Below are 13,420 nucleotides of genomic sequence, written 5' to 3'. Positions count from 1 at the left end.
GCCAATTTTAGAACCTTCCACGGATCTAGCCGCTATGATACATCGATTATACAATACGAACCAAAGATACGTTAAATACATAGTTTATTGATAAATATGGAGAGAATATATTATGGTGGAAAAATACATAATAATAACTTTTGAAGAACCTCACATCTCTCATGTGTGTGAACTCCCATAATTATGAATGGGAGCATCCTATATATAGGCTGCACACTCCCATTCGTTAACTTAAGCCTAATTCGTTATGCCTCCATAACGAAGTAGACACAATTCGCTAAGTTAAGGCTAATAACTTAACGAACCAGTTCTCATTCGTTATGCTACCATAACGAATGAGCTTATACCTTAACGAACTAGTCTAGCCTATAACAAATGGACCTCATTCGCTATACAAACCATAGCGAATGGGCCGTTTACAATAAATAAAGAATCTAGACTATGTATAACTTATTCTAATGCTACAGACAACAATTTCGTGCACTAACAGACACCCCCTTTTCCGTAGCTATCTAATAATTTAATCTTGATATTTTAACTGCAAATCACCAGTCACAAAACGTGCACTAACAGACACCCCCTTGACTGATGATTTTCGGGCTTGTGCAAACGGACAATCTTTAAATCTTTTCAGCAAACCAACGACCTGTAGCTTCTCATATCAGATCACCCCCTCAAAGTGAGCAACTCTTGGAGATCATTCCGATCGTCCATTGGCGTATGATATGGTTCAATCTTTCAACAATCAGCAGCAAGTCATCAGCTATCCGTCAGCACCGGTAAAAGAAAAACATATCTTTACGTTTAACCTCGTCACACATCTTCATGAACAACTCGACCATTCAACATCTTTCACTTCGGTTTTCCCTCTCTTGATAACGTTTATGCAAAATAACTCTTTGAAGCTCTTCCACATCCCGTTCGCAAAGATGCACTAATGTTTGGGCATATGATTCAGAGTTCCAACCTCCATTAATAAACCCCAAATAATCAAATTCTTCAATCCAATTACAAGACTCGTATATTCTTCTTTAAGATCAACCCGTTCGAGAATCGTCGCCTTCAACAGAAGTAATCCACCATTTACTCGTAGCCAACATAGTCAGGATCAAAGTCCCTCAGAAAGAAGTAAACGGACAGACACTCGTATCCCACATAGTCAGGTTTCAATCTTGAGCAAATCAATCACCAATCGAATAACAATTGCAGTCTTGAACTCAGTCAAACGTAGCTTTGCAAACACGAATTACCACCCGAATTGCAGTAATTTTTCAAGAAACATTGCAAACATAGGAAGATGCAAGCCAAATAATCTCAAATGAAAGTTTTATCTCCCCATTTGCTTGACAAATTCAGCAAGGTCTTGAATAACACAAATTCACCAACAAATCCACCAATAACACACAAATTTACTCCAGATCTGACCAAAACCCGAAGAACACGAAAAACACGAAAAACTCAGATTCATACCTTAATCGAAGTATCGAGAGCAGCTCCTGATCTGATACCAATTGTAGAACCATCCACAGATCTAGCCGCTACGATACATCGATTATACAATACGAACCAAAGATACGTTAAATACATAGTTTATTGATAAATATTGAGAGAATACATTATGGTGGATGAATACATAATAATAACTTATGGAGAACCTCACATCTCTCATGTGTGTGAACTCCCATAATTATGAATGGGAGCATCCTATATATAGGCTGCACACTCCCATTCGTTAACTTAAGCCTAATTCGTTATGCCTCCATAACGAAGTAGACACAATTCGCTAAGTTAAGGCTAATAACTTAACGAACCAGTTCTTATTCGTTATGCTACCATAACGAATGAGCTTATACCTTAACAAACTAGTCTAGCCTATAACGAATGGACCTCATTCGCTATACAAACCATAGAGAATGGGCCATTTACAATAAATAAAAAATCTAGACTATGTATAACTTATTCGAATGCTACGAACAACAATTCCGTGCACTAACAGACACCCCATTTTCCGTAGCTATCGAATAATTTAATCTTGATACTTTAACTTCAAATCACCAGTCACAAAACGTGCACTAACAATTATTATAGCAACTCGTAACTAATCGTTCAGATTAACGTAAACCTAAACCGATTGAACACACCGAAATACTAAACATCAATAATCATAGATTAACCATAAACAATTATACATAAACGTTCTTGGTTACATTAAAAAAATGAAAATAATATAAACTTTACATCACGGGTATGATTTGGAGAAGTTAGCCGAGCCTCGACATCATGGAATCTTCAATTATGATGATATGGAACATGTATGTGATCTCGGTATGAATCGGAATGGTGGAATTGCCCTCTCTATGCTCTGGTAACTTCCTGGAAGAAGTTATTCTCCAAACCCTAATTTTATCCTTATATAGGGTTTTAAAAATGCGAATCCTGTAGTTTATTTTGGTCTAGCATATGGTACTCTAGTTTCAGAAAATGGTACTTTGGCTTAGCAAATGGTACTCTAACTTTAGAGTATGATACTCTAATTCAGCATACCATACTTTAAAAACTCATGATGTACGCTCCCTCTTATGCTTAGCATATGATACTCTGTTTTCAACAAATGATATGCTAAACCAACTTTTACCCTAATTCTCCAGTTTTGATCATACACTATCACACATCATCCCGGGTATTCATCTCATGCTCGTATAGGTCCAAATTAGGTACTTTAACGTCTATGAACTGAAATACATAAACATGTATGAAGTATCGAAGTTCCCATAATAAACAGTTAAAACTAATAAATAAACAAACTTAATTATATACAAATTAAACAACCATCACATCCTCACACTTATCTTTTGCTTGTCCTCAAGCAAACTCTAAAGTATACGTTAACCTTCATCATAGGTATGTGAATTATCTCCATTAATACTAGTAAGGTTTAAGGTCATACCCAGTTTCCCAGACTGACACTTTCTAGATTGACATCCCACAAAGAAGGTTAAATGGTACTATAAAACAATAGAGCCGCCCAGACAAGTGTACTTTGTTTCCGGTTAAGGCACACATGCTCAATACCCCTCATAATATAATATCTCTCCTCTCGGTTTAATATCTGGACTATCAAAAGATGTGCTAGTATCACTCTGCTCTCAGTATCACTCATAAACAGGTATCCATCCATAAAACTGCTTTGACACAAATGCAAATCAAGAGGACTTAAAAAGGGTTGTAACGGGCTAGGTGTAAGGGTATGGAAGGGAAATTTATAAGTAGCTCAAACGATCTGATCCGGCTTATTACATATCAACTAAATAAACAATACTAACATAAACACTGATTTTTTGGTGTTTTTTTTACTAATACTCACAAACAAACTGCTAATTACGTAACTGAATATAAACAGACATCTTTTTGGATTTTTGCTATTTTTTTGTTTTTCTTTTTTTTTTCTCTCTTTTTTTTACCATAAACGTGATGCTTAATACTAAAACAACTACAAATATAAAAACAAATACAAATACAAAGAAACCTATTAAGTCGGATCGTCCCGTAATATAAAATCAGGGTTAATTGAATGAAAGAGTAGGTCCAAGAAATGTTTTCTAAAGGAACCAACCCCCCGCCCCTCACATTACCCACACTCATATGTATAATGTATGAGGCCCAACCCCTAATACCCACACTCTCACTCATCCAGACGAGGCTTATCCTAATTGCCTCTATCACTTTTGCATTCGTGCCAAACTACGATCTCGTGATCCATAAGACAACCAAGTTGCTCTCGATAAAAGCACTCAAATGACATGTGTGTACTATGTATTATATGTGTATTATATATATATGTGGTCAAACTCACACAAGTACCGGAGGAATTAGGCTGCCGATATAAACATGGGTACTTGTCCCGATGACTCGTTATCCCCGCCTAAATGACCCCATTTTCAACTCCTCGTTTTTAAAACATTTGTGAGTAAGACTATCGAGAAGCTGAAAAACCAACCATGACCAGAAACCTATAACTTGGCATTAATGACAATAATTAACAATTAACAACTTTGGTTTCCGAACACTCTTCGAGGTACTATCGGGCTAAAATTTTCAAATCTCCCCCATCCCCACACTTGAGGTTTACATTGTCCTTAATGTTAGAATATTTAAACAATTAATGAGCATTTGAGGGACGGGGTTGAAATTGAGTTTTTTAACAATTTAAAACTTGGGGCTCGAATGTGATGGTTCTACTAGCAATTATACAATTACACTTTTAACATTTAAACAAATAGAAGAAAATAGATTATGAAACTGAAATCACCTGATATCATCGACAATAGAATGGAACAATCGGCTCACGAACTCTTGTAAACACTCGTACACACGCGTCTCAACCAAATACCAAAATCTGACAACCGAGACTGCAAAATCTCGAGACGTGTAGAAGCTAGCTTCTCACAAGTGTAAGACATATGTCTTTTACGAGTTATAAAAATGATTTTCTGTTAATTTTATTAAAATAATTACCAAGCCGAAATAATTCGTTTCATAATAAATTTTGATAAACAAGTTAAAAACGTTAAACGATCTAACTCACTTTCGTAGGAATCAGGATTGCATTTACGTATGCAACAAGCCCTTTAAACCCCAGGTAGCCTGGGTGGACGAGTGAGGTATCGTGAGGGTTTAAAGTGAACTACACCCACAAAGTTCGGTTACAACATAATATATACGTACCTGGATTAACCACAGCAAAATGAACTTGAAAGCACTCTGGGTCGCTTAACTGAAACCTCAGTTTCGGGAAAAAGAAACTTTACTGAACGCATCAAAATCCCAACTTTTCTCATGGTGCGGTATCCCCACACTTAGCTTTCGCTATGATGGTACACTTGAAATACAATTAGTAATATATAAAAAAATTGCAAACTAAAAATATACAAAATGTACAAATACCACCCTTTTGAAAATTTTATGACATTCATGGTGGGCGTCTGGCCTGCCCCCGTGCGGCCTTCTCGTTACATGCACGCTCCTCAAAAGATTCCTCCCAACCTTTTGGCACGCCATGATCCTGCCATTTTTCATTTACTTCTGGCGGTTTCTCTACCTTTCTTTTTCGTCTTCTGTCCCTTTCTTGGAGTTGCTTCCTCACCATCTCTAACTCCATGCAACATCTCATTCCATCCTTTCACATTCATGCTACTCCTTAGCGCATTCCTATCAGTCACACAACATTTCTCTTTTGTGTGATCCTTGCTCAAGGATTCACACTTATCAACAACATGGTTAGTAGCATTTTCAAACAATGGTAACCGTTTATCACAATCTTCACACTTAATTTCCAATATCCCATTAGCACAATTAATCACCGCATGGGCTGTGGCAAGGAATGGCCTACCCAATATGACTTGTGGTTGTGTATTATTCACACGTTTAGCATAGTCAAGTACAAGAAATTCAATTGGGTAGAAAAATTCCTCCACCTGAACCATTACATTAGTCACCATGCCCCGGGGAAGTGTATGAGTTTGGTCCGCCAACACCACGGTGGTGTTTACCCTTTCTAATGGGCCAAATTCATACTGATCATATAAACTACCGGGCATGATACTAACACATGCTCCAAGATCTAGAAGTGCCCGATCAGTTTTAAATTTCCCAGTTTGAATTGATAAAAGTGGCAATCCTGGGTCTTGGAGTTTACTTGAGGTGGTATTATTCTCCACCTCCTCATCCCTCATGTTGGTCAATTTACCATTTAAACTCACATGTGCAATTTTCACAAAAAGACATTTCATATGTTTTTGGTTATGATTCATTTTGGAAAATTGATTCATTTTGACCAACACAATCACTCTCACCACTAACATCTTCCACCACCCCCTCAACAAACTGTGGTGGTGAATCAACTTCAACAACAGAAATTTCAAAATGAGGTAAAAGACTTACAGCGTTGATATGCACATTGTTTCCCTTCTTGTAGCTTGTGCAATAATGGTTCGGGTTGACTGTAGTATCGCTCGGGAGTTGACCTGCGCTCTTTTGCAACTTTGCCATATCTGCTGCGAGCTGACCAATCTGCTTTGACATTGCCTCTGCTGACTTATCATGTAACTCAAACTGTTTCTTTGTTTCAGCCTTATGATCTGCCATAATCTTCATCAATGTATCCAACTTTGAGTGCACAGACTCATCCGCATTTCCCGAGGACCCCCTCTGCTGGTCCTGATTACACGATGAATTTCCACCCCGGTTATCGTCTCTGTTATAACCCCAATTCTGATCATACGAACCTTGCTGCTGCTGATAACCGCCCTAGCGGTAATTACCCTGCAACCTGTTCTGGCTCAGTCCCTGAAAGTTCGGGTTCAACTATGTAGACGCGTTCCCGTAACGAAAGTTCGGGTGATTCCCTAGGCTCAGGTGATAGGTGTTTGAATTCAACCCTTGACCATTGGAATCCCCGTAAGCATAATTAACTTCCTCGGGTTCATCCTCCTCGTCATCATAAAACTCGGGGCAATTTTCTGTCTTATGCCCGAGCTTACCACAATCTTCACAGGCCGGGAATTTCACTCCAACTTTCCCGACTTCATTCTTCTTACCCTTTCTGTACCTAGCCAGCTCACGTTCTAACTCAGAAGTTCTTTCAGACTCACTCGTGACTGACTTTACTGACCTGGAAGAAGTACCACGTCTTCATCTCTCAGTTGTTGCTTCTGCCTTTGAATCTTCACACATAAATTCCAAGAAATCCCAATCATCCTCTTCAGGCTAATTTAGCAGCTGACCATTACACGAGGCCTTTAGATGCTTTCGGTCCTCGAATGTCAAACCATCAACAAAGCACTTTACCAGTTCCCACAGTTCAATCTGGTGGTGTGGGCATTTTCTGATCATATCCTTATACCTGGTAAAAGCTTCATGAAATAATTCGTCCGATAACTGTGAAAAGTTGCGAATTTCCATGCGGGCCTCGCTCGTCTTCGACTGCGAATAATACTCGTTCAGAAACACTTACTGCATCTCGGCCCAAATTCTGATACTATTCTTCGTTAGCGAGTTAAACCAAAGTTTTACTTTATCTTTTAATGAAAACTGGAATAATCGCAACTGAACCTCGTCTTGATCAAAGGTACCATCACCAATAGACCCGCAAGTAGCCGAAAAATTGGTCAAGTGAGAATGCGGGTCCTCCGAAGCCATCCCGTGAAAATGAGGAACAACGTTAATGTATGATGGCTAGGACTAAAAAGTTTGCTGTCCCGGCACTCGTTCCTGTGGGATCAACGGGGATACTCCATCTGAGATAGCCGGCCTGAACCGACGGTTAACACCCTGAACCGGGACCACAATGTTCCTTCTTAGTCCCCCGGGGTTCACCAAACCGCCCCGGTTAACCTGAATACCGCGAACTCTTTCGGGCCTTTCCACCCGATTCACTCTGTTTTGACCCAAACCATTTCTGTTAACCGCTTCAACCCGTCTTCGATTCACTGGCTCTTCCACCTCTTCATCCCAATTATGATTTCCCTCATTTTCCATCTCAAAACTTTCATTCTCGGGCTCAACTGCCCGATTCATTCTAACCCACTGGTTAACCTCTTCCTCAACTTCCAAACCCCGGTTCTCATCATTTTCTTCCCCCTCTTCTTCATCCTCTGTCGGAATGCTAGGAACAGCATCATCAAGGTTAAGCCGAACTCTGTGGTTAGGGATGTTATGTGGAACTGCTGGTTCAGCCTGGTCAAGGTTTTGGTTTTGGTTTTGGTTTCGGTTTTGGTTTCGGCTTCGGGTTCTAGAAGCACGAGCTGAGTTATTATGGTCGTTCAGGTTATTGAAGTCTGGTGGTGGAGGTATGTTGTTTGGGTGAAACGCGTTATTTTGTGGGAGTGGGTCTTGGTTCTGGTTATCTTTCTGGTTTTGGTGTTGGTTTTGGTTCTGGTCTTGGTCTGCCATTTTTGAATTTCTGTTATAGGCTCGGTTCTGCCGAGCTAATCTTTCTATTTCGGGCTAAAAGATAAGTGGTGACTGTCTGCCCGAGAGGCGAGTGTGCATAAACCTGTTACCTGCACAACTAACACAACCCGCGAAAAACAAAAAAATAAAATTTAAACTAACAACTGAAAACAAAAATTAAACACAAAAATCAAATAACACGAAAAACACTAAGCGCCTTAACTCCCCGGCAACGGCGCCATTTTGATGACCGTCGTTCAAGTCAATCAAAAACCTAATTAAACTATATAGATAGAGTAAGTAAGGTATTGTATCCACCAGGAGTATGTGGTCAATGCAAATCGTGTAACAAAATTAATATTATGAAGTAACTGGTTTTTAGTGATGATCACACAAGCAATTAGTTTTAGTTTAGAATTAAGCAACGAACAAGTGAACAAGTTTCAATCAATTAGTAAAAGCAAATCACACCCGGGACTTCAAGTAAGTAACTTACAGTAATCTCATGCAACCTAACAGATTTATCATTAACGGTTAACTACAGACTGATCAACTAGACAAAACCTTAGACATCAATAATCGCTTTACACACGGCACTGGTTATCAAAGAGTCACTGCCAGTGTGACTCAGTTAAGGGCAATCATATGTTTTATCGTATTCAACCTAACCAAACAGTCCTATGATCAATTATTATAGCAACTGGTAACTAATCGTTCAGATTAACGTAAACCTAAACCGATTGAACACACAGAAATACTAAACATCAATAATCATGGATTAACCATAAACAATTATACATAAACGTTCTTAGTTACATGAGAAAACTGAAAATAATATAAACTTTACATCCCGGGTATGATTCGGAGAAGTTAGCCGAGCCTCGACATCAGGGAATCTTCAATTATGACGATATGGAACATGTATGTGATCTCGGTATGAATCGGAATGGTGGAATCGCCCTCTCTAAGCTCTGGTAACTGCTTGGAAGAAGTTATTCTCCAAACCCTAATTTTATCCTTATATAGGGTTCTAAAAATGTGAATCCTGTAGTTTATTTTGATCAAGAATATGGTACTCTAGTTTCAGCAAATGGTACTCTGGCTTAGCAAAATTTTGATCTAGCATATGGTACTCTAGTTTCAGCAAATAGTACTCTGGCTTAGCAAATGGTACTCTAACTTTAGAGTATGATACTCTAATTCAGCATACCATACTTTAAAAACTCCTGATGTACGCTCCCTCTTATGCTCAGCATATGATACTCTGTTTTCAGCAAATGATATGCTAAACCAACTTTTACCCAGATTCTCCAGTTTTGATCATACACTATCACACATCATCTCGGGTATTCATCTCGTGCTCGTACATGTCCAAATTAGGTACTTTAACGTCTATGAACTGAAATACAATAAACACTAAACACGTATGAAGTATCGAAGTTCCCACAATAAATAGTTAAAACTAATAAATAAACGAACTTAATTATATACAAATTAACCAACCATCAATAACCAAACTAAATCCCTTTAGTCTTATTCTTCAAATTCAGTTGCAACAAAATAAATCATCGACGACGGGAAATATAAACTTCTTACTATGCACGTCTGGTGAACAAAGTCCTTGTTACTTGTGCATACTCATTGTTGTAGTCATGAAAATTGAATCAAGTTACAGGAAACAAATAAAATACAAGAAAGAACAACTGTTTATAAATAAATACACAAGCTTTACAACCACCAAGTTATGCATCAGTCTGATTAGTTATCTGAGGCAGATTGGAAGATAAAAACCGCTGTAAGAACTCCCACGAGCACAGTCACCGCCAACGCCACTGTCGGCAAGGGTGATGTCAGCCCAAAATTCTGCAAAGAGTTGTGAACAAGCACATCAATTTCACATTTGTATTTAGCAAGTAATAAGGTGGTTGTTATACATTATTTAAAGCCGAACACAAGTGAGACATTGTATGTCATACCTCAAGAAGGCCTTTCCCTGTTGATATTTCAACACTAATTGCCACCGCGAAACCAACCATAGCTGCACGACCGAGCCACACATCTAAGCCGCTGCCGTCCTTACTACTTTGCTCACACCTCACCGAGAATGATGTCGCCTTGCGAGTTAGCACCTTTTGATGATGAGTTCCACTTATTACTGAAAAAATAAAATAGTTATGAAGGGAAGCGGAAAAAGGCAAGATACGTTTTAACATACATCTAAATATAATTCAACAGCGAGAAAGTATATAAATCATAATTATATCAAACTGAAACAATACAAATGAGTTTTTTATTTTTATTTATAGGCTATTCTGTAACCATAGGATTGAGTTTGGTTAAAGCAACCCATTGTGAACTAGAGGTCTAAATGTTATAGAAACTGTTAGGCATGCAAACGAACCGAACTACCACAAATAGAGCATGTTCATGTTCGATAAGAAAATGAGCATGTTTATATTCGCTTATGTTTGTTTGTTAACGGTATAAAGTTATACTTGAGTAGTTCATGCCTGTAAATAGACAAACAAAACTGAACATAGATGAGTGAACATACCTAAGCCGCAACTAGTTAAAACTAATCTAAAGTTGGGCCTAAAAAGTTATTCAAAATAGACTAAGTTGTAATAGGAAAAATATTTTAAATATATATATTAACGAACTCAAACAACCATAATCTAACGAACTTAAATAAACGTCAAGAACGAACATAGTTCATGCACATATAAGAAAGAATGAGACATGATTAACGAACTTAAACAAGTATAAACTAACAAACATAAATAAACGTAAAGGAACAAATTTAAATGAACAACGTTCATGAACATAAAAGGCGTACATTTGTTGGCGTTCGCCCATTTAATTAAATGAACCAAAATTTTTGCTCACGTTGTTTGTTTATTTAGTATACGAACATAAACGAACTTCCCACCGAACGTTTCACGATTTTAACGTCCGGTTAGTTTCTAGGCCTAGAAACTGAAACCTAAATATTAAGTTTAGTCAAGATAACTAATATATTTTTTCGTTAACTTAATGAAACAAATAATACAAACAGAAAACACAAAATAAAAACTTGTCCATACCAAGGGGCGAACCGCAGATGAAAGTTGTCCCGATTCGAGGCGAAGAGGATGATGGAATCCGAGAAGCAAGGGGGATTCTAGCTGAAATATACACCAAATGAATTAACATCTGAAACTTAATAAATCAAAATTTAAAGAAAAGAACAATTACTCCTCCGTAAGACACCAGCTAACTTGTATATTCTAAATTCATCTAATACTAATAAGAAATTAAATAAAAAAAAATCAAGAGAGATGAGAGTACCGTACCGGTGGTGGAGATACAAAGAGAGGAAGAAGTTTGGGCTGCTGCCGCCATTGTTGCAGGTGAGTGTGAAAGAAAGTGTTTGAATCGTAGCACTTGGTTTCACCTCTCAATGCCTATCTCTTCTCTTCACCTTCAACTTCAATTTTCTAAGGATAATTTCTTTCCAGATAAGCCCCTGCATTTTGTCTATTCATCAAATATAAACGTTTATTTTATTTTATTTTAAAATATAGTTTTTTACAAACTCTGTTTTTAGAAAGAAAAATAAAAACCAAGACTATTTTTTTAGTTTTCTCTTTTAAAAACTTAATTATTAAAAGTTATTAGAAAATATTATAGTTCAAACTAATTAGTACGAAAGAAATAAGGAGAAAGAAATTATAAAGAGATTCATAGAAATGTTGACATGTAGTCACGTGATAATTTACAAACTAGTTTGGTGGGACAAACGGTTTGCATAATTTTGATTTTTTCTTTTTTAAAATAGTGAAACAAACCATGGATGATTTGTGAATGGTTTGCTAATAGTGTTTGTTTGTTTTTTTTTCCATTTTGTTTATCTATTTCGAATGTCTGATTATCAGATTTTATACTTTACACGTTAAGAAAAAAGTTGTCTACATCTCACCTCACCCATAACCTGACTATAATTTGGTATGAATGCAATTTTGATGGGTACGTTCATTTTTTTATTGTGCTTGAATATACAAAGTACAGTCTCATTTTATTGTACACATGAAATTATTATTAAATAATGAGTTTGCTACCAACACATAGAATGAATGCACTTCAACTTTTAAGTAAAGAGTCGAGTCAGACAACTCGACATGCTTAATTAATCTTTAGTTGTGTCTCTAGAGTACAAGTTCAGAGGCACTCGGAGGCTCAAGATTAATATTTGGTAAACTTGTAGTATATGGGTTAAAATTTCTCAAAATTGGTGATAGGTAAGACTTTATAAAATAACTTTTTCACTTTTAAATGTAAGCAGGTTAAACGTGTCAACCTAACCTTAACTTGTTATATCTGAAATTCACACCCCCTTTTCAAGATTAAAGCTTTGTTTGCGCATGTGTTAGAAACCAAGTTCCTAAATTCGGTTAACCTCAAGAGTTGCATGACTGTTTGGCTTTGATTACCATCATTAAAACCAACAAACAGCCTATCTGTATTAAGGTACATACAATGCTTTCAATTCTTCATTACCAGAGTCATGATCTTCATCTTCATCTTCATTTTCAGAACCATCATCCTTGCTATGTTCTTCATGATTGCCTACTTCCACCTTCATCTTCTTTTCTTGTTTCTTTTGTTTTTTCTTTTGGCGTTTCAAACGCTTTTTTGCAGTCCGCTCTTCTGTTGCTTTTAACCTTTCTTCTCTACGCTTATTAAACTCGGCCACTTCTTTCCTTTTTTGGAAGTCAACATCCATTCTTGCAACCCGGTCTTGTTCTCTCCGTCTCATCTGTCGGTACTGTTATAATACGGTAATCAGTAATCATTAACGAACTATAAATGGATAAATTGATATCAATATATGAACATGCTCAGTTGGAGATACTGATCATGTACTATTGAGTTTGGACTAAACCCAAGCCCACAAATTTCACACTCCTAACATTAATGTTTTAAAGTTGGTATATAAACTTTAATGTTTTGAGTTGTTGAACACACGGCTCATATGTGGTTATCGTGACTGTTCCAAATCACTTAAAGCTTTTCTGTTGACTATTTCTGGTCAATCCTTCTTCTCCAGCAGCTGATTACTGGTCAGATTTCTGCTGATCTTAATCGGCTTATGGTCGAACCTGTTGACCAGCAAGGGTTGACCCATCAGATTTGATTGGGGACGGTAGAGAAGGCTGGTACTGATGCAACCGGCAAACACAAGCACAAGTGCAAAATATAAAACCGTAAACAAACGGGACACAAGATTTAACATGGTTAGATACTTAGATCTAATCTAACCTATGTCCAAGAGGCTGCAACTAGAGAGATTTATCATTGAAGTGATGAATCAATTACAAGTACAATAGCATCTATTTATAGCACTAGAATTGGGGTTAATGGCTTTCTAATCAAGCCAATGTAAATACCTGATGGAAGTCGCCGGAGCCAGAACCGGCAGAGCTACCGGAGG

At 37.3% G+C, this 13,420-nt stretch overlaps 2 protein-coding genes across 2 annotated transcripts; both read right to left on the bottom strand.

Moving 5' to 3' along the window:
- Nucleotides 1-9,559: 9,559 nt before the first annotated feature.
- Nucleotides 9,560-11,454, bottom strand: LOC143529113 (stress enhanced protein 1, chloroplastic-like). The gene is made up of 4 exons (XM_077024979.1): nt 11,283-11,454; nt 11,034-11,114; nt 9,927-10,105; nt 9,560-9,813 (listed from the first exon to the last, which is right to left on the bottom strand). The coding sequence occupies exons 1-4, from the start codon at nt 11,329-11,331 to the stop codon at nt 9,709-9,711; spliced, it is 414 nt and encodes a 137-aa protein (XP_076881094.1). The 5' UTR covers nt 11,332-11,454; the 3' UTR covers nt 9,560-9,708.
- A 682-nt stretch (nt 11,455-12,136) lies between these two features.
- Nucleotides 12,137-13,414, bottom strand: LOC143529112 (uncharacterized). The gene is made up of 2 exons (XM_077024978.1): nt 13,377-13,414; nt 12,137-12,754 (listed from the first exon to the last, which is right to left on the bottom strand). The coding sequence occupies exon 2, from the start codon at nt 12,743-12,745 to the stop codon at nt 12,452-12,454; it is 294 nt and encodes a 97-aa protein (XP_076881093.1). The 5' UTR covers nt 12,746-12,754; nt 13,377-13,414; the 3' UTR covers nt 12,137-12,451.
- Between the last annotated feature and the right edge of the window lie 6 nt (nt 13,415-13,420).

Source organism: Bidens hawaiensis, unplaced genomic scaffold, assembly GCF_021521415.1.
Source record: "Bidens hawaiensis isolate Kalapana, Puna unplaced genomic scaffold, B.hawaiensis_p1.1 tig00008481_1, whole genome shotgun sequence".
Taxonomy (NCBI): Eukaryota; Viridiplantae; Streptophyta; class Magnoliopsida; order Asterales; family Asteraceae; genus Bidens; species Bidens hawaiensis.
The sequence above is the reverse complement of the archived record's forward strand: the minus strand, read 5'-3'. Positions and strand labels throughout refer to the sequence as shown.

Excerpts from the sequence above, each read along its gene's own strand:
- LOC143529113 (XM_077024979.1), bottom strand. The coding sequence starts at position 11,331 with ATGGCGGCAGCAGCCCAAACTTCTTCCTCTCTTTGTATCTCCACCACC. Across the intron at positions 11,115-11,282 it reads TCTTTGTATCTCCACCACCG|CTAGAATCCCCCTTGCTTCT; the intron begins GTACGGTACTCT and ends TGTATATTTCAG. Across the intron at positions 9,814-9,926 it reads CAGGGAAAGGCCTTCTTGAG|AATTTTGGGCTGACATCACC; the intron begins GTATGACATACA and ends AACTCTTTGCAG.
- LOC143529112 (XM_077024978.1), bottom strand. The coding sequence starts at position 12,745 with ATGAGACGGAGAGAACAAGACCGGGTTGCAAGAATGGATGTTGACTTC.